Source organism: Magallana gigas, chromosome 9 (assembly GCF_963853765.1).
Source record: "Magallana gigas chromosome 9, xbMagGiga1.1, whole genome shotgun sequence".
Lineage (NCBI taxonomy): Eukaryota > Metazoa > Mollusca > Bivalvia > Ostreida > Ostreidae > Magallana > Magallana gigas.
This window is the reverse complement of record NC_088861.1, coordinates 18,099,412-18,120,095: the sequence shown is the minus strand read 5'-3', so window position 1 is coordinate 18,120,095 and position 20,684 is coordinate 18,099,412. Positions and strand designations below refer to the sequence as shown.

Here is a 20,684-nt window from a genome sequence, read left to right as displayed (position 1 = left end):
TCGGACCATTTCTTAAAAAATTCACCACCTCCCCTCCACCTTTCCAGTGTTAAATTTTTTATATTATTTTTTGTATTTTACTTTTTTATTCTTTCTTTTCTTTTTCCAAGCATGTATTTTATTGTACATGTACATGGCGTTTTCAGACCACAAGGAATTTCTTTGACGATATTACGTAACCAATTTTCGATTTCAGTTTCCCAATACAGCTAATTAATAAAATTCATATTTGTATATGATTATTAATAACTATTCAGAAATTAATTATAATTACATCATGTTAAGATCAAATCCAGAATTGTGACATAATTCAATTAAATTTCAATTGTAGTATTACGTAATATTATTTTCATTATATAATTTTATGCAATGTGTTACAATGTTATGTAACAATTAAAGTCACGCTGGTGGCAAAAAGCAACATATACCATGTCTTGTTTTGTTGATATACATTGTATTATGCATCGAAAAATGGAGGTGATGGTCATACGTCAAGTAAACTACATAAGTTATAGCCCCTTCATACGGAAATCAATTGTGGATAAATGTGTTTATTTTTTTTTTTTCAAAATTCAATTTCTTTATAAGCGTTCAACGAAATGTTTTCAAGTACATGTACATACAAAAGAATAATTTTACTACTTATTAGTATGATAACCAAGCTTGGTTCATGAAATATACATTATATTGTACTTAATTTAATTGCATAAAATCGAACTTAATTTACATACGATAGTACGTTTTTAAAAACTGAATGATATATGCTTTTTAAGTACTTTATTTCAAATATACTGATACAAAATTTACGTATCCCAGACATTTCTTTGAACATCCTGGTTACTCGACGTTCGAATACATTTCGGTGTTACCTAAAAGTTAAACCAAAATAAGCAAGCCAGACTTGGTATGTTAAATAAGAATTATTCACCATCATTCATTAATGTATACAATATAGATTTACTCGTACTAATGATTGTACTTGCAGAGAGCTCAAGTCATTGTTGAAAATAAAAAAATCACATAATAAACAAAACCAAATTTGTAATTTCTATCGACTTTTATATACATAATATAATACCAACAAAGTTTATGTACCTTTAATGCCCAGGCCGACATAGATAACAAGATTATCTGTTTTGGGGATTTGGAAAAATATCACTCTAAGATGTTATTATATAAATAGTGCCTGTTTGGGAGGGTAACAGTTGAAATTGACACCCCTAGAAAACCATTGTCAACCGACGCGAAGCGGAGGTTGACAATGGTTTTCGAAGGGGTGTCAATTTCAACTGTTATCCTCCCAAACAGGCACTATTTATTTTGTTATACTGAATGTCTTTTTTAAAATTTTTAAGAAAATTTTACTGCTTTTATATAGGAATAACGTGAATTCTACAGCGAACCGTACGCGCATAATTTTCGCGCATGTAACATTTTTTAATGTTACCCGTTGCCAAGTGCGTTGCTAACGCTGAGGGTAATAGTAAATATTATTAACTGCGTCTTAACCAATCAGATTTCAGTATTTAACATGAAAGTATAACAATACAAATGATTTTCTTATTCTGTACGATATTTTTTTTTAATTGTCATCATATGATTTTCAAAAAATCGTTTATTTTGAAAAATACTATGAAATTTGTTGATTATTTCTGTTACGCATGATACATGTACAAAGATTTTTGCCAAACATGCAGGCAATTATTGGTCAGTAATTCGTGGAAAATAAGCACTTTATATTTGTTAAAACCTGTTACTGAACTCGCTAAATTAAACGTGATATGCCATTTGTATATTATTTAACCTAGTATCACATTTATAATTTAAAAAAATCGAAATGTCGATATCAATATCTAATTTAACAAAATTATCCTAAAACATATTCAGACAATATTGGTAAAATTAAAGCGCTTGTGAATAGTATAAATAGAAAGAAAACAAACGATCCATATGTAGATATAAATCCGTCTTATTTATTCATAGCATCATATGATTTTTGCATTCTTAGTAGTCGTGTCTCAGAACTTGCACACATGTCATTCAGTTTAAAGTATTGCATACACATCATTTTAAAAACAAATCTTCAACACCCCTTTCCCCCTCAGTTTTGGGTTTGAAGAAAACAAACACATTCTGAGTAATCTTAAATTTAAATGAGAGCTTTATGTTATGCTTTATATTTCTTAAAAAAAATCACTAATGAGAGACCAATATTATCAAGTCAAACTTGTATATAAAAAAAACTTGCACATCATTTCCATTTGCTTTTTTACATCCTATAACGTTTGATTTACTATTGATGGCGATGAGTTATATCACATATTTTCAAGCCACGGAAAATATATACCATTAAAAACTCAGAATAAAAATGATATTCAATTTGACTATGCTAGTCTACCTGCAGTAGAAGATGTTGGTAATATTCCATCATAGTGATGATCTTTGCTTTCACAAAGCTGATCTTCATATGTCTCAGTGATTTTGTGACTTCCTGCTGCTACTGAAGGATAAAACCATACTTCTGATGATATACACAGGTGGGTCTTAGATAATAATTTTAATTAGCATAGTATTTTTTCTATGTGTGTGAGTGTTTATAAATAATGACATACTAGACTTTGACCCGTGCGTGCACGGATGGACATTGCATTTCAGACATTTTCGAAATAAGTACATCGACACACCCTATTATTGACATTTACATAACAAAGCTATACGCCTACAATAATGCTAGTAATTTCACTACACTTTCATTCGTTTGAATAATCTAACTGTGTTTCGGGAAAGACCCTCACCACAGTTAGAATGCCTCCCTTATACCCGTAATGTAGCAGAAAAAATTTCAGAATCGCTCCGGAACGATTTTGAAGAAAGTTATTTACTCATCACAACAAACCTTTTTGAGACTGCAAATACCTTTCAAATAAAACATTTAATTCATAGAATGAAAGAATTCAACACCTTCTTTTCACCAACATACAAGTATTTTCTTTGTAAAACTGGGTCCGTAGGACATTATTCATTTTTACGATAAAACATATTCTATCTTCACTCTCCTAACAAATATAATGTAACTTTTTTGCATGTAATCAAATATTATTTGTCATCACGAAGACAAAAGTACATGTAGGTACTAAGTTGAAATGTGTATTTGTTATTTTATACTTTCTCTCATAAGAAATCATAATATATATGAACAGAATATATACATGTAGCAAAAGTCCAATGAAAATTTACCCGTATTTGTATTATCGTTTCTGAGTTTATTCATGCAGATGTGATATTTTTGAAACATAAACTAAAGATCCCGTTAGCGTGAATGTAAATTGTGCAAGCGCAGAATTGTAAAATAAAAAAAATCCATGTCATTTCCGGGATTTTTTTTTTTTGGAATTTTTGTTGATTATTAATTAGCGAAGATTTACTGAGAAAAAATAAAAACAAATTGGTAATTTTCAAGTACCAATGATATTCAAAATGTATTAAGCAAAAGACAGTATTCTTCCGATTTCTCGGTATTAAAGACCAACAATTCGAGTCTATCATTTTAATATAGTAGTATAGATTACCTGTTTGTTTTCTTGGTTTTGCCTTAAATCAGAAATAAAACACATTTTTAGCAAAAAAAAATAAAAAAATACATGTACTATGCTTAATAAACAGTAACTTACAAGCCATTTAGAGTGAGTGTGAAACATTCTAATCACAACATTCACAAGATAATTTTATGTGCACATGTATTTTATTGTTTTATAATTGTCGTTTATGTTATTAAACTTTTTACTGGAAAAATCTTTACATATCTAATGCATATTTAAATTAATTCTTATTATTTAGCTATATTTTACATCTTATTGCTTCAGACAATATTTTAATAATGCAAAAATGGTGTATCTTTTTAATGTCAATATCGCAATTGAAATTTAATTCCGGAAAAACGTTCGATATAGATTCATTTTGTTCGTAAGTTGATCGTTTTAACACAACTTTGTGACGCTTTATTACGGTAAAAATTTATAAATCAACGACTGAAACACACCTTTCTGTAATATATGGCTCCAGTGACAATGAAACCGCCAATCAACACAAAGGCACACAACAATCCACCAATTGCGAACGCAATCTGAGTATTACAGTCTCCTCTGATTTCTTAAACAAAGTTAAACTTACTTTAATTAAGATCTTCGTATAAATAGAAAAAGTTATTTATTGAAATACAATAAAAATTAATGAAATATAAACTTACTTTCGATTGTTTCTGTATCAGTAATGCATGTTTTGATGTTAGAGTATGCTTCGCCAAGTCGAGTTAAGGTCAAAACACTGAATAAATATCCTGTATTAGGCTTTAGATCGGTCACTTCAATAAGTTTTATGTTATTGTTGGTTCTATTCCAATTTGGCTTTTCTAATGTCTTATAAAGCAAGTCGTTCGAACGTTTGTACTGAAGGATTTCTTTGTAAGTATCATCGTTAGAGTATGCGTTAGAGGACGTCCATAAAATGAAAGCACGAGTGTCCTGACATACCACTTCTATAATCTGTGCCGCCATTGGAGAATCTTAAAAATCGATATGATGGTTAAAGATATGAAATCTTTGTTATCATTATGCCGTGATAATCAATAAATTAAATGTATTTATAATAAAAATGACAATTACAATTATAAAGAAAAGTTGTCAAGCAATAATTACATAAAAATATTCAATGATGTTGAAGACCAACCTAACGTAAATGCTTAATTTAAAAAATGAAAATTTTCGCTTGCAATCGCCTGTGGCAATTTAACTTCGATCGTTTTATGTATTAATTACAATGTAAAGGCTTGAATTCAAGAATTCATTAAAACGTCATTAGTAAGACTAGACTTCGAGTTAAAGAGGTCAACATAATGCACTTAGTGACTTACATTGTACGATGACTTGAATAGTACCGGTTGATGTTCCTGCTACATTTGTTGCTCTGCAGGTATATTGACTACTGTCCTGAATGTCAACTGTTTTAAAAACAAATGTTTGGGAATGTGACAAAACTGTGAGGTTAGAAGAATTTCCCTTGAACCAAATGTATTCTATGACCTCCGGATTTGCATTTTCAGTGTAACAGTGAATCCAAACTTGTTTTGTCCCCGCAACAACGTGTAAATTACGAGATGGAATAATGTAAACATCTGAAATATCTTAATAAAACAACAAATATCATTAAAATCTTTGGTTTTATATTTTGTAAAAATAAAAATTACAAGATAAGGATATTTAAATGTGTTTAACTTTTCTACGATTGTTACATAAACATCAACATTGATTTTCATGTATGAGTACATGTATTCGATTAACATACTTACACCTGACGTCAAGTGTTATTTTGTCTGAAACAACCCTCTCTCCCAGAATATTGCTGGCGATACAATATATGTTTTTACCATTATCTTGTGGCATAACAGTATACTGTATTTTGGATGTCATCCTTGAAAGGAAATACGGATTTTTATCAATTGTAACAATTGTATTATCCAAAATTTCTATATTGTCATTGTACCATGTGACAGTTGCAGGTGGATGGCAGTAACTTGTCTGACAAGTCAAGTACATTATTTTTCCCGAATGTAGAGACGTTTGGTTCGTACTGATGATGGCAGAAGTGACAGGAACTGTTAAGTTTTAAATAAAATAAATTACCTTCTGTACTTACATGAAAGGTCACTAGTACACTGACTATGAGACATGTACACATCATACCTGTCACGTTCAAGGTCATTTCGGATTTTCCTCCCTCGAATGGGTGTTCACAAGAAAAAGTTGTATTGTGCCATGAAGGCAACACGGTGACATTGACAATGTATGTCCTGTTGTTAGGGCATTCAAACGATAACGAATTGCCACAACCTCTTGCACAACTACCAAATGCTACTGCACAGCTAATTCGTCCAGGAAAATTAAATAGAACTGCCATTTGTCCGGATTTAAACAAGCATTGTAAAGTGACCGTCTGGTTTACAACTACATTTGTTGAGGGCTTGATAGAAAATGATGCATCCCCTGAAAACAAATATTGATTTATTTAACAAATCATGGTTTCATTTTCCTTCTCAGATTTTAAAATTAAACTACATGAACTTCTTCCCAACTTTAAAACGTTGTTTATTTATAAATCTTTCAAAGATTATCTCTCCTCTGTCTATTTGAGTAGTTTATATTTAGAAATATCAGGACGCTTTGCACTAAACTTTACTTGTAACAACAAAAATGTATGTTGAAGCCTATTCAACATTTCGGGCTCATAAGACGAATCTTTCAAACGGGTTTTCTGATATTTAAGAGATAAAACGGAATAACTTCCTATGAATAAAACTCTGGTCAATCATAGTTCACCTGCTTATATATATTGGCACCCATTTCAACTGGGTAGTGAGATCACGCGGATAGATTCCATTGTCCAGTGTCATTACACTCATTAACTGAGACCTTTTTGTTCCCCGAACAAGAGTATTTGATAACTTATTCATTGATAAGCCACTCATAAAGATAGGTAGTCGATAGTTCATCTTTCTATAAAATCAATTTATATTATTAAAACAATGGGTACTTTTATAACTTAATGGAATAAGACTCAAACAAAAATGGCTTGAGGCAAAACAGAGGAAAATCGAACGACTAGTATTTTTTCTGACTCTGTTTTCTATTAAAACATTTGCCAGCATTAAATTAACAAACAATTTTATTTGTTAGTCAATAACTTTTTGCAGATTTTCTGTTGGTTTTTTAACACTTCCATCTTTAAATAAATGTATGAAGTGAAATCCAAAAAACTTTTTGAAAAAATACTCAAAATCATGAAAAGAGAGATTTTATAAAAATTTGATCATTGGCCTAATATGATTTAAATTCCAGTAGGGTACTGGTACTGTACCAGTTATCGGCTAAGACCAGTTATCGGCTAAACTGAGAGTTCGGGTTTATAGCACGCGACAATCCAAGATTTTTTAATTCAGTCGTCTTTTTTTAATAAAGTAAAGTAAGTTTGCTTGAAAACTTTCTTGAATATGTTTTATACATGAGCTTAAACGATCAATGTTTACCGCCGATTTTACATCTTTGCACTTTCAGCAGTGGGGGAAATGACGTAATAAGTTAAAAATAGAATATTACCTCTTTGTGATACGTTATTATATACCTTCTCTGATTTGACATATAATATCAATACATTTAACATTATAAACAGAAGGAATTCATTAATTTCCGAGATATCCGTAGCGCAATTGAACGCCTGATTGCACAATTATGTATTGAATAGTCTACGATTTGCTGCATTACCGTATGATAATAAACGAATAATTTTATGAGTTGTGTTTATAATGTATCATGACCCCGACTACTTTAGTCTGACCCCACAAGGGGCATAATTCAAACTACATTTAGCAGAGTATAAAATCAACATGAACACGGATTTTACTATGTTATTATCACGCAGCCGATAACTGGTACAGTATATCGTAACAACTTGGCAAATTCGGGGCGTGCTAAAAAGCAGAAAACAAAATATGTTTGGTTCTAAATAATGATATAAACTAACAGATTGATAAATAAGGAGTTCACTTTTTAAAGTATATCAAGTTTTATCCAAAAATACCAAGAAATAAGGAATTACGAAAAGAAAACGTTAAATTTTAGCCGATAACTGGTACCACTACTGAATTCAAAATCCACTGATATTCCCAAATATTGACTGACATTGTCTGACATCCACTGTACATTGACTGTACCTCACTGTACATTTCACTGACTTCCACTGTACCCCACTGTACCCCACTGTACATTTCTACTGAACAGCACTGTATCCCACTGTACACCACTGTACAGTCCTACTGACTTCCACTGTACCTCACTGTACGCCACTGTACAGGGCACTGACCAGCACTGTTCCCCACTGTACGCCACTGTACCGGGCACTGACCATCACTGTACCCTACTGTACGGCACTGAACTATTAATTTGAGATAAAAATTAGATTTTTAAATCTTCAGTATATTTTTTTCTTCGATAATTATTTTTATTATGCTGTATATAGCATTATCATTATGTATACAGATAACTTGACAGAAGAATGCAACAGGTCGTTAAATTTATTTAATACGTTTTCTTTATTAATAAATGTCTATTGTTATTGAATGTTACGATCATAAAATTATGATAATTTCCCTAGCTATAAGGTGAAATTATTAAATTTTACATGTTGAATCTGATTATTAAAAAAGTACATGTCATTATGTTCATTCTGCCAGTCATTCGAAAATACCCCCCCCCCCAACCAGCAAGGTTACATAATCATTTCTTATTCATGATACATGACAAGCCCTCGTTTAAATGATCGGGTTGTTAATTCTCTGTGTCTCATAATCTGCGTTTTAGCCACTAAAAACAGTCAATTAAACACAAAATCCACAAAATATATCCATGCTTGTTTTTTTTGTGTACACATGTCCAAATATCATGACTGTCCGCTTGACTACACAGGTACATTTTGAAGATAGCGTGCGAGTTTCTAGCTCATTTGTTAATTGATTTATTTTGATTAAAATATCTAAATATACATTGCAAATGTCGGGTTTTAATTTTACAAAATAGCACCTACTGCAGAATACATTATAAATTTTAAACATAATCAGTGACATATTGAGCGGTAATTAACTGTATCATTAATTTCAGCAAGAAATAAAAGGAAGGATTTAAATCAAGGAAGGTTGTAACATGTTGTAATATGCTTAGCTGTACAGTTTTCTTAATGTATGATTTACTTTAAAATGTTTAAGAAATAAGATATATAAAATGCCCTACGCTACACACTTTTTTGTATAATGAGAGAGAGAGAGAGAGAGAGAGAGAGAGAGAGAGAGAGAGAGAGAGAGAGAGAGAGAGAGAGAGAGAGAGAGAGAGAGTACAGGTATATCACTTTCTGACAATATTGTATTGGTGTCATTTGCAAGCGTAGAAAAGTTCACAATAAAATCTATGTTGGAAGTGGCGTTTGTGATGCCGTAAGGGGATTTTAACGTGCTTATACCTTTATGACTCAGGGCCTCAAGTTTTAGCACTAGAAAATTCATGAGAGAGAGAGAGAGAGAGAGAGAGAGAGAGAGAGAGAGAGAGAGAGAGAGAGAGAGAAAGAGAGATATATTTATCAGAAATCGATTAGAATAATAAGAAATTGATTGTTTATTAATCTGCTTCTTTTACATAACGATTTTTTTTCTTTATGTCTTACGTTTATGTTTGCCAACCAACTCCGTGGTTTAAACAAATATCTGCAAACTTTAAGTCGAACAATGAAATGTAATTTTATGGATAATATCACCCTCCCCCCTTTTTCTTCCCGAATCCACTTGATACCCCTTGCAGTTCTGTGTTATGTCGAAACGATTCATGTTAAGCAATCGGTTATAAAAATTAATGCATTTTTTTTTAAATTTTGACCTCGATGTGTAATCACTATTAGATAGATATGATAAATCTCACTTTTGTGCAAACATTACATGAAACTAGTCCTACATGTAAGTAAATTATAATAATCTTTTAAGCGAATTTTAAATGATTAGGATCCCAATGCATCCGGCAACCATAATGATTTTTTTTTAAAGTGAAAACTCAGATTTTTTGTTTTAACAGTGTATTTCCCCGACGTTTACATCTATTTATTCCTAAGCCCCAACACATATACACAGGTGATCAGTTTTAAACCTTGACACAGTCACCCGGCCGTGTGTATAGTCTGAGCCTTTCTGTTAGTTCCGGGTTTTTCGTTGTTCCCAGACAGACAAAAGATTTTTTTCTGTAGACATACACAAAGAAGGAGACAGTACACTGTCGATATAAAATATTACTTTTTAGCGTTGACTTTCAATCATTAAGATTTTTTAAGACAATCATTGAATAACGAACTTCAAATCATTCGAATCCATAGACATTATCCCGAAACTAAAGATAAATACATACTTTAATTTTTTAATGCCAATATGTAGATTTAGCCGCTGTCAACATTACTACATGTTACCGGTAGTACTTTATTTAAATACTAAAACTATTCGTACGTTAGCATGGAGAGAGAGAGAGAGCGAGAGAGAGAGAAAGAGAGAGAGAGATTTTTTAGAAGATTTGAAATGTTTGTTATGATACAATATACTGGTTTCAGTAAATGAAGAAAAAAACAGAAGAAAATACGAAAGAGCGTTTTAAAGGCCGAACTTTTTTACCGGGTGGTAAATCTCAGGTGAGGGCGGGACGTAATTTCTAGAGGTGTTAAAGCCTCCGGGGATGGAAGTCTACCAGCGATCGTGAACGCTGCTAATCACTATACACAGGAAGCAAATATTTGACCATACGAAGCGATTTTATACGGAAATGTCGTCCGAGCACGTGTGTAAAGCACAATTAAAAAAATTCAGTAAACTAATTATGCTTTAAAGATTTAACTCAGTTCATTGTGTTTAGCACTTGACATTGTTTGAGACGTTAATTTTAACAAATATAACTGTATAAGAAAACCACACGATCAGTAAAATATTCACTTGAATGTAAAGGCAGCCATTATACGATGACAACTAAAGGAGTTCGTTTTCCATGGAGTGACGTTTTCGTGCAACAAGTTCCAAATGAGTGTATAATCAGTAAATACAGCTTTAATAGCTCATAAGTTTGTTTTAAAAAGGAAAATTTTGTATGAATGTTTTGGGCTGCATGCTCATTTATCGTCGTGAAATTTATTAGGTCATAAACATTCAACATGATTCAAAAATAAATTTTCAATTACTGAATAATAAAACTATTTTTCTCATTTATCCGACCCTTACACAATTCACTTATTACGGAAAGAGAAAATAAACATGTTTGCCTATTAATTTAGGTGTCGCTTATAATTGAAGAGATGCTAAAATTAAATTGCGATGCAGCAAAAATATTGCGCGGGGGGGGAGGGGAATAGTTACAACATGAGAGAGAGAGAGAGAGAGAGAGAGAGAGAGAGAGAGAGAGAGAGGGAGGGAAGGAGGGGGTATATTTTTTCTTACTAAAACTGTTACTACATGTATATCATGGCAACATTCTTAAGCTGTGCAAGAGAAGATGTATGTAGATGTATTACATGTGTTGATAATGAACAGTGTTCAAATTCAGAAGTATATGATTAAAAGTACCGTGATAAGGTGAAATATTATTTGAACACTGTTCGTTATCACCATATTTCATTTTTGATTTAACACAATACTTATTTTGATATCAGCGACTGGTGGTGGGGGGGGGGGGGGTGGGGTGGGGGGTGGGGGGTGAGGATTTATAAATGTTTAACATGTTTAATATCCGACTTGATTTAAATAATAAAAAAACGTATCTAAAATGATTAATATAAAGAGTATTTTGTTTATTCATACATGTTATGTTTTAAAAAAAAATATTTTTCAAATGGATTCAATAATCTAAAGACCACAAATACTCTTATTAGGGAATTACATAATATCTTGAACAAGGTGTCAGACTGACAATTTACAAGGTTGAATATTGGGACATTCACACCTTTTGATCTACTGAAAGTATGTATACTATACACAGACTCGCTGATCGTCCTGTGAAGTAAAACTTCAAAGGCATTTTAAAGTCCAGCTCAGTTATTTCTCTCTTTTGAAAAAAAAGTCAGTATGTTGAGCAATATGGTGGAATTGTTTTTATCGTTGAAAAAGTTGTCCCTCCTCCACATATATGTTACATTAAAGTTTTAAAATTCAGATTTAAAACTATCTATAGATTGTAATTCATAGTTTTAATGTCTCTTAATTTTAAAACTTTAATGTAACATATATACTAATATTTATTTGACAATATTGATTAAATGAAATTAATTGTAAAAAAAAAATCAACTAGATATTTAGTTACTAAAACATTGATTTTGAAATATATAATAATATTTTCCCCTTTTTATTGAATAAGTTGCTTTATTTTGTATGATAATTGGATTCCGAGTTTTAAGATAAATACATGCGTGGATAGGAGGATGGGGGGGGGGGGGGGGTTAGAGGATAATGTAATTTTTTTTTAACTTACATAGTACAACTATCCAAAATATGTCTAAGCTCTCCCAGAAAACAAGTATCCCTGCCCTTTCCCTGGAAAGAATTCTGACCGCGCATGTAATTATATATGAACTTAAAGAAATAGAAGCCCATTTTCTCTCTTGTAAGCAATAGGAAAGAATCAAAACAAATCCAGATTTTGGTCTTAAATAAAGTAAATATTCAATTCATTGTTTAAACATAATAACTTATAAAAACATACTAGGTACAGTGGGTTACAGTGGTGTACAGTATTTGTCAGTACCCTGTACAGTGGTGTACAGTGGGATACAGTGCTGGTCAGTGCCCCGTACAGTGGTGTACAGTGAGGTACAGTGCTGGTCAGTGGGTAGGTACTGTGTTGTCCAGTGGAGTACAGTGGAGTACAGTGGCTCTGTACAGTGGGGTACAGTGGGATACAGTGTGGTACAGTAGCTCTGTACAGTGGGTGTACAGTGGATTTACTGTAGGGTACAGTGGTTATACAGTAGATATCAGACAATGTCAGTCAATTTTTTGGAATATCAGTGGATTTTGAATTCAGTAGTGTACAGTGCCAGTATGGTCAAAATAAGTTGTTTATGATTTTAATGTCTTATAGTTATCATCATTCAGTTGTGGATTTTGGGGATTTTTGGTAGTGTTTAGTTAATTGGTAGAAGACATTTGGACTGAAATGTTTTAAAAATTGTGCCTTAAAACCTTATTATTATAATTTCTTTTTAGCTACATTGCCCTTGATTCTTATTATTATTCAACATTTAATTTTAACAATTATTTTTTTTATAAATGCTAGTATTTCAAATATATTCAATGGCCTCAAACTTAAAATGTAGGTCATTTACCTAGTTTTTTGAAATAGAAAATCAACACTACAATCGATGCTCTATAACACTACAATAAATTGTTTTTCATTCTCATCAATGATAAATCAAGTTCAAAACTGCAAACAAACTTAAACTTGTGTTTTGGAATAAAAGTATGGCAGGTAAACCATTACTTTATACAGGATTATCAAAAGTAAATATTATCATTTTAAATCATTATATAAGTACGAGAGTGTTCCCAGAGTTACGTGGACAGTTGGTGGGTTTTTTCGGGAGGTAACAGAGAAATGAAATTTGCTAATATAAATAAGCCTGCATTTTGTTTTATAAAAATGATATTTAACATAATTTAGGCTACAGTATTAAATACGTGATGTGCGTGTATTTACAATAGCAAATAAAACTCCCAATTACCCGCCCCTTATTATAGGTGGCGCTCACACCGATTAGGTTTAAACCTATTCTCGCCTCCGCGACTGAAGATCGCTTTCACTTTAACCTTCAATCGTAATTCGCTTCGCAGATTCATTCAAACATTACACATAATGGCTGATTACGGATCGTGGTGCCTGAAAGAAATAAGACACGAATTGCGTCGACGGAATGCGCGAGTATCCAGTTGCGTCGACGGAATGCGCGAGTATCCAGTCAGAAGAGAGAACTTGTCAAACGGTCTGACTCTCTTCGATATTTAACCATAATGTCCTCTGTAAAACATTTTTGACATGTAGAGTGGATAAATGAAATCTAAATGTTTTAAGGTTGTTTTAACTGATGTTTGAGAAATATTTACTTACGCAAATTACTATTACAGTGGTAGCTATAGGGTTAAGTCATCGGACATTATTTTGAAGTAAAAAAAAATATACTGAACACAAACTTGAATATACACAAGGAAAAATGCCTTTCATTTTAACACATAATTGAATGAAAAATTTTAGAAAAATAACAATAAATCCGAATTAAGTAAAAGATTAAACTTATTAAGGTTTATATTTTCAGACTTGAAGCTTATGACAGAAACAAAAATTTTGGTAGCAGTGAGAATGTTGAGAGAGAATATGAAATCAAAGTGCCCTGCTATGACCAGTACAAGGATATTAACAAAGACACACAATTTACACATGTAAAAAAGAAGCTATTGCTGCATATTTAGGGAAATTTGGAAAAGATGATCATGTGAAGTATATATATATATTTGAAATACGTGCGATTGTTGTGAGAGCTGAATGCCATGCAGAGGTGAAGAAGAGCATTTCATACAAAGTGGATATCTGTGTAGATGTAGATGGACGTATTGTGCAATGCCAGTGTGAATGTGCTGCAGGGATGGGCCCATCTGCTGTGTGTAAGCATGTATCTACTGTGTTGTTTGGTTTACAAATGTTTAGTGAGTGTGGAGACATAGTAATAGAAGAAACATGTACTCAAAACCTACAAACATTTCATCATACCAAACGTTATAAGGGTAGCCCCATCAAGGCCAAAGACTTACCACTGGCAAATCAAGACCTTAATGTCATTTTTGAACCTCGACCAAGAGACTTTCAGAATGCAGCTGGACATGAAGACATACATGTATTTAGAAATGTGTGGTTAAATCACCCAAATCTTAATTATGTCCCTGTGTCTCAACTATTTTCATATGCCAACAAAGTGGCTTTAAACAATGACCATGACTATCCACAAGGTTCTCTTTCCGACAACTGGCTTCGGAATATGAATATTACTGCCATAACTGACATTATATAATACGGACTGAAAGACAGACATGTGGACAAAGTAACAATAGATTATGGCATAATGAACGTTAAAAGAGAATCCATTCCTCTAACTTTTAAAAAATTTGTAAAGCAACTGAGAAAACTGATCTAAACAAAGTTGCAAAAAAATTGACAAATCATAGCCCCCAATTATTTTCCTTTGCTATTTTACATGGCAAATGCTATAAATCAGTTGCTTTACAAAAATTTCAAGAAATATCTGGTATTCATACCAAAAAGTGTGGTATTTTTGTGTCTAAATCACATCCTTACTTGGCAGCATATCCTGATGCAGTCATTGATGACAACAGATTAGTTGAAATCAAATGTCCTTTTTCAGCAAAAAATAAAAAAATATCAGAGTAAACCGTACCTTATCTTAATTATGTAAATGACACATTAGAGCTTGATAATTCTCATGATCATTACTATCAAGTGCAAGGACAGCTCTTCTGTTCTGGAAGGAAGGAAGGAATGTACATTTATTGTTTATACTGTAAAAGACATAAAAACAGTTACAATACCTAGAGATGAACATTTTATTAAAAACACGCTCAAGAAATTGAAAGAATTCTTTGAGACTCATTTCAAGGAAACTGTTTTGAATAGGGTTTTTTTTCAACAAATGGATTAAACGCTGAAATGTGCCTTATTGAGTTATTGTGGAATTCTTGGTATACATTAGAATTCCCTGTAAATTAGTTAAACATTAAACTCTGACTGTACACTAAATTGAAATATGCAGCACTTACAAATTGGATACATTTTCAGTGCATATTGTCTATAAAAAGTGTTTTTGATAATAAATAAAATTGCAATCTATGAATATGTGATACTTTTTGTTTTCTGCAAAAAACGGAAAGTTTTCAACTTGAATAGGAGTATATTTATGCATGTTTAGGGACAATGCATTTTCGAAAATTGCACATAATAAAACACACATAAGAAATTTCACTTGCTAATTTTGTTTCTGTAGAGTTGAGGGGTCCTTTTAATATCTTATATGTTTTCGCAAGCCCTATCAACCTTTCAATGTGAACACGTTTGCTTGAAATTTTTCTATCTCTTAAAACAGTTTTATTAGACATAGGGTTTTTTTCTTAAAGAATGTGGGAATGTTCACCTTAACATCCTTTGGGGCAAACAAATCCTTTGTCCGACATAATCGAATCCCCTGGTTCACAAATGTTTGTTAAAGGGCTACGTTCAACAATTTGCCTGTCACTTGTAGAACCTCCATAAGCTGGGGAGATGTATGATATAAGTCCTCCAGGTGTAGCACCAACAAGCACTTTAACAGTATTTCTGTTCTTGTAAGTTGAGAAGGTAGATTGTTGAGCAATAGGGGGTTTTGGTTTTTTGACTGGTATTTCAGTGCCATCAATAATAACTCTTGTAGAGGGACATTTTTGAAAAAAGTCACAGGGTGAAAACAAATTAACTGTGTCTCTATCAGGCCAGAAATTAATTTCTCTAAATTGTCTTGTCATTAAATTTACCCATGTAATCCAAATATTGTCTACTGTAGTTTTTGATATTCCAAATGAGCGACCCAGTTCATAGTTTGTTTGGTTCTGTCTTAGTTTTATCAAAGCTAAAAGCAGTTGATTTTCAACTGACAAATTTTGAACTTGATTGTAAAGATATCTTAAATGATAAGCAGCTGGACCTAAACTATGAAGAACAAAGAGGAAATCTGTATGTGATGCAAGAACGGTGTAAAATAGCATTCCTTCTTGGTCATCAATAAAGTTTTCTATGGATAACAAAAAGTGTAGGGATGTTTTGAGATGATGTCTCTGTGAAGCACACTTCTTTCTTGTCTTCCAACTCAGTAAAAATTAATACATTTTGGTCCAGATTTAAGTTGCTGTCTGTTGACTCAACAGTACACCATTTTGCCACATCAGAGATATCAGCATCATCCATCAATACTTCTAATGGTTCTTCAGCCTCATTCTTAATCTCTTCAACTTTAAGATTGTGTTCATCTATTTGCTCACTTTGCTCATCTTTTTTCTGTTTGATGCAGCTCTTCCAAGGAAAAACTGAAGGGATCGCATCAGCCTTTCTTTGTTTTTTCAAAGGATCAGTTCCTAAAAAAAATTTTAAGAACGCAAGACTGTAACTTTTCGTAGAATGAAACAGCTTGATATCGAAAAGTTCAAGTCTGACCTTGACTCTTCGTCGGTTCTTTTGTGTACAAACGTCTCATTACAGGATCTGTTAAATAGTTATGACCATGAGCTAAGGACCGTCCTAAACAAACACGCCCCAGAAGAGACCAGAACAATCCTTCTTCGTCCACATACCCCATGGTACACGGAAGATCTAAGGACTGCAAAGCAAGAAAAACGTCGGGCTGAAAGGCAGATGAGGATAACAAACTTGACTGTTCATAGACAAATGTTTAGAGACAAATCCATTCAAGTAACTAAACTGTTACTCGAAACAAAGAAAAAATATTATTCAGATAAAATCTACGAAATTGGAAATGATCAGAAACAGCTTTATAAGCTTACAAAATCACTAATGGGTAAACAAAACGCCCCAATATTACCTTCGAACAGTTGTGAACAAGATCTGGCAAACACTTTTGGTGATTTTTTCTTAAATAAAATTCCCACTATTAGAGACCATCTCTCTGTCTTAAATACAAAGACCCATGTGAATGTATTAAGAGCAGACACCAAATTTAAAGGTAAACCTCTCGCTTGCTTTAAATTAGCATCAGAATCTGAAGTTCGGAAGATCATCATGGTTTCTCCATCAAAATCGTGCGAATTAGACCCGATTCCAACATCTGTTTTGAAGCCCTGTGTTGATACCATTCTCCCAACAATCACAACCATCATAAACAAAACTATCTTAGAATCAACTGTCCCGACATCACTGAAAAACGCCGTTGTTCGTCCTCTCCTAAAAAAGCAGGGATTAGACAAAGAGGTGTTAAAGAACTACAGTCATGTCTCCAACCTTTCATTTATTTCTAAAGTCCTTGAAAAGGTTATCAATTCTAGGCTAGAAGATCATTTACAATCAAACAATCTGCATGATAGACAACAGTCAGCATATCGTGCTTATTATTCTACGGAGACAGCACTCTTGAGAGTCCATCATGACATAACATCTGCTCTAGACAAAGGAATGTGTGTTGTTCTGTTGATGCTGGACTTATCTGCAGCATTTGATGTGATAGACCACACTATTCTTATGAATCGCCTAGAATTTTCTTTTGGAATAACGGGTGCTGCCTTGTCATAGATACAGTCATACCTCAGTGATCGACAGCAAAGTATTGCTATAGGCCAGTCTAAGTCTAAGGACTTTCAATTGAATTTTGGTGTTCCACAAGGTTCGGTCCTTGGACCAAAGCTTTACAGCTTGTTTGCTAAACCTATATATGATATTTGCCGTAAATAGAACATGAGTTTTCAGTCCTATGCTGACGATACTCAATTGTATATGGCAATTACACCTACTAGCAACTGGATAGATATAGCATCTCGTCTGCAGACTTGCCTGTCTGGTATTGGTTCTTGGATGCGTTCCAACTATTTGAAGATTAATCAAGAAAAAACAGAGCTAATTGTCTTCGCCCAAAAACAAAATTAATTACTTCAAAGAACCCAGCATCAATTTTGACGGCAACAAAATTAGCGTCTCATCAATTGTAAAAAATTGAGGTGTCATTTTTGATTCGTTACTGAACATGGATCACCAGGTTCGAAACATCGCAAAATCATGTTACCACCAACTGCGGAACATTTGGTCGCATTCGACCCTTAATATCAGAAAGCGCTAGTAAAACCCTTGTATGCTCACTTGTAACCTCTCCTTTGGACTACGGCAATGCCTTACTACACGGTGTATGTACCAGTTCCTTGTCAAGAGTTCAAAGGGTTCAAAACACAGCCGCTAGGATTATAACGCGTACTAGGAAATATGACCACATAACACCAGTGCTGGTCAAGTTACACTGGCTTCCAATCGAGCAGCGAATTCAATACAAGCTGATCCTACAGGCTTTCAAAGCCTTAGACGGAACATCGCCATTTTATATACAAGAACTGGTCCAGGTCTACAAGCCAAATAGGTCTCTGCGCTCAGAGAGCTCTATGCTTCTTGTTCAGTCGCGTGCGCGGACTAGGTCGTATGGTGACAGGCGGTTCGACGTGACCAGTTCTACATTGTGGAACAACCTTCCCCAAAATCTTAGATTAGAGGGAAATTTTATTCGTTTTAAAAAAATATTGAAAACCAATCTTTTCAGCAAGGCTTATCCAGACTTTTAAGTATTTACGCATTTTAAACTTTATTTTATTGAGTACAGAGACAGCACAGCATTGATTTTTACATGTAAACAAAATTTAGTGTTATATAAGTATGTAGTTTTTTTTTAAATTTAGTGTATTTAGGTATATTATTTATGTTCTTAGCTTTTATGCCAATAGCTTTTATATGTACAGCGCTATAGAGTAATTTAATATAAATTATATATGGCGCTTTATAAATTTTGTATAATAATAAAAATAATAATTAAAAGAATTTCATTTTATTTATTCAAATTGTTGGTCTTATAATGCATTTCTTTTATGAAAAAAAGAATTTAATACCCAAAAACAAATTAAATTAACTGAAAATTGTTATACATGTAACGCCAATGAAGCAACATATCAGAGAGAGTTATAAAACAAAACAGGACTAACAGAAATGTTTCTCTGGCAGTGGTATTCAAATGACAAAAATACACTCATTCTGAGCATGAAAAGAGAGATCAATGGAAGTAAATTGAAGTCAAGTTTGTGAAAATTATAAAAGATACAATTGATGATTACTGAAGTCACAGTAAAAAAGATTGAAGAAATATAAGGAATTTGTCATGACATATAATAGGAACCTTAATACCCAAAGGTTATAGTTTCTTGTTCCCGGAAATTTCTAAGACGATTTCGATCGAGCCGCGAAGGTTCCTTGAATGAAATCATAACGATGGTCATGCAAGTTTTTATATACTGTATAAAATGGGTGTTTCTGAATATATACAAGCTTATCATATCTATTCATGTGTGTTGTGTATTTACGCAAGTTTTATAAATTTCATACTTTTAATAATTCTTTACCTTCCACTGTTATCGTAGTGCTTGTTAACAATTCTTTATTATTTCGAAACCCACTACAGAATACGGTTTGATTATGAACTGGATGAGTAATTGTCAGTCTAAATATCCAAGAACTGCCAAATTCACATTCCATATTTGCTTGATTTGTGGAACTCGTGCACGAAAGGAATGCACCTCCACCACTTCCATAACTAATTCTATTTCCATGGGCGTCAATATAGAATAATCTGTATATTCCACTTGATTTGTTAGACTGACAAGTCAATGTTAAGGGTCAACCCTCTTCTACTGTTGCTATATTTTCCGGACTAAGCACTAACTCTGAACCGATATGATAATTAATACATATATAATTGCTTTGTAAAAAAAAATGCATAAAAATGGTAGAAGTCGCACAAAGTGATTTCTAATTTCTTCAATAAAATCCATATCAAACGATATCTACATTAGTTTAATACACATGGTACTTAAATGCTAGATCGTTTACTTATTGTCAACTGAATCTAAAGAAAAAAGTACTTACCACACTTCCATATCAGCAGAGCATATTTCAAAATAACAAAACCGATTAGATGCATTTTGTTGTTTGTCTGTTTCGAGTTAACTAGGTACGATTATTTCTTCCGCATTTAAGAATATCTCGTGTGAGCAGGATCTCATTTCTAATATTTTATAAGTACTTGGCATAGTCTAAATCATAGTTTTGTCCTTTGTTAATGTTCTATCTTTATAATTATTGTCATTTAATTAACATGTACTGTTATTCATTGCTTGAGGCTTATATATATATATATATATATATATATATATATATATATATATATATATATATATATATATATATATATATATATATATATATATATAAAGTAAAACA

General features: G+C 32.6%; 2 protein-coding genes and 1 pseudogene across 6 annotated transcripts in view; all 3 read right to left on the bottom strand.

Annotated features, from left to right (window-relative positions):
* Window positions 1-20,684, bottom strand: part of LOC105340102 (uncharacterized) — a 285,888-nt gene that overhangs the window by 117,227 nt on the left and 147,977 nt on the right. The window lies entirely within an intron of this gene.
* Window positions 2,291-20,406, bottom strand: LOC136271603 (sialoadhesin-like). The gene is made up of 8 exons (XM_066071942.1): window positions 20,331-20,406; window positions 5,739-6,038; window positions 5,345-5,650; window positions 4,910-5,179; window positions 4,247-4,561; window positions 4,040-4,149; window positions 3,570-3,591; window positions 2,291-2,500 (listed from the first exon to the last, which is right to left on the bottom strand). Exons 1-8 carry the CDS (start codon window positions 20,383-20,385, stop codon window positions 2,385-2,387), a joined length of 1,494 nt encoding a protein of 497 aa, XP_065928014.1. The 5' UTR covers window positions 20,386-20,406; the 3' UTR covers window positions 2,291-2,384.
* LOC136271385 (uncharacterized) lies at window positions 15,448-17,001 on the bottom strand (annotated as a pseudogene).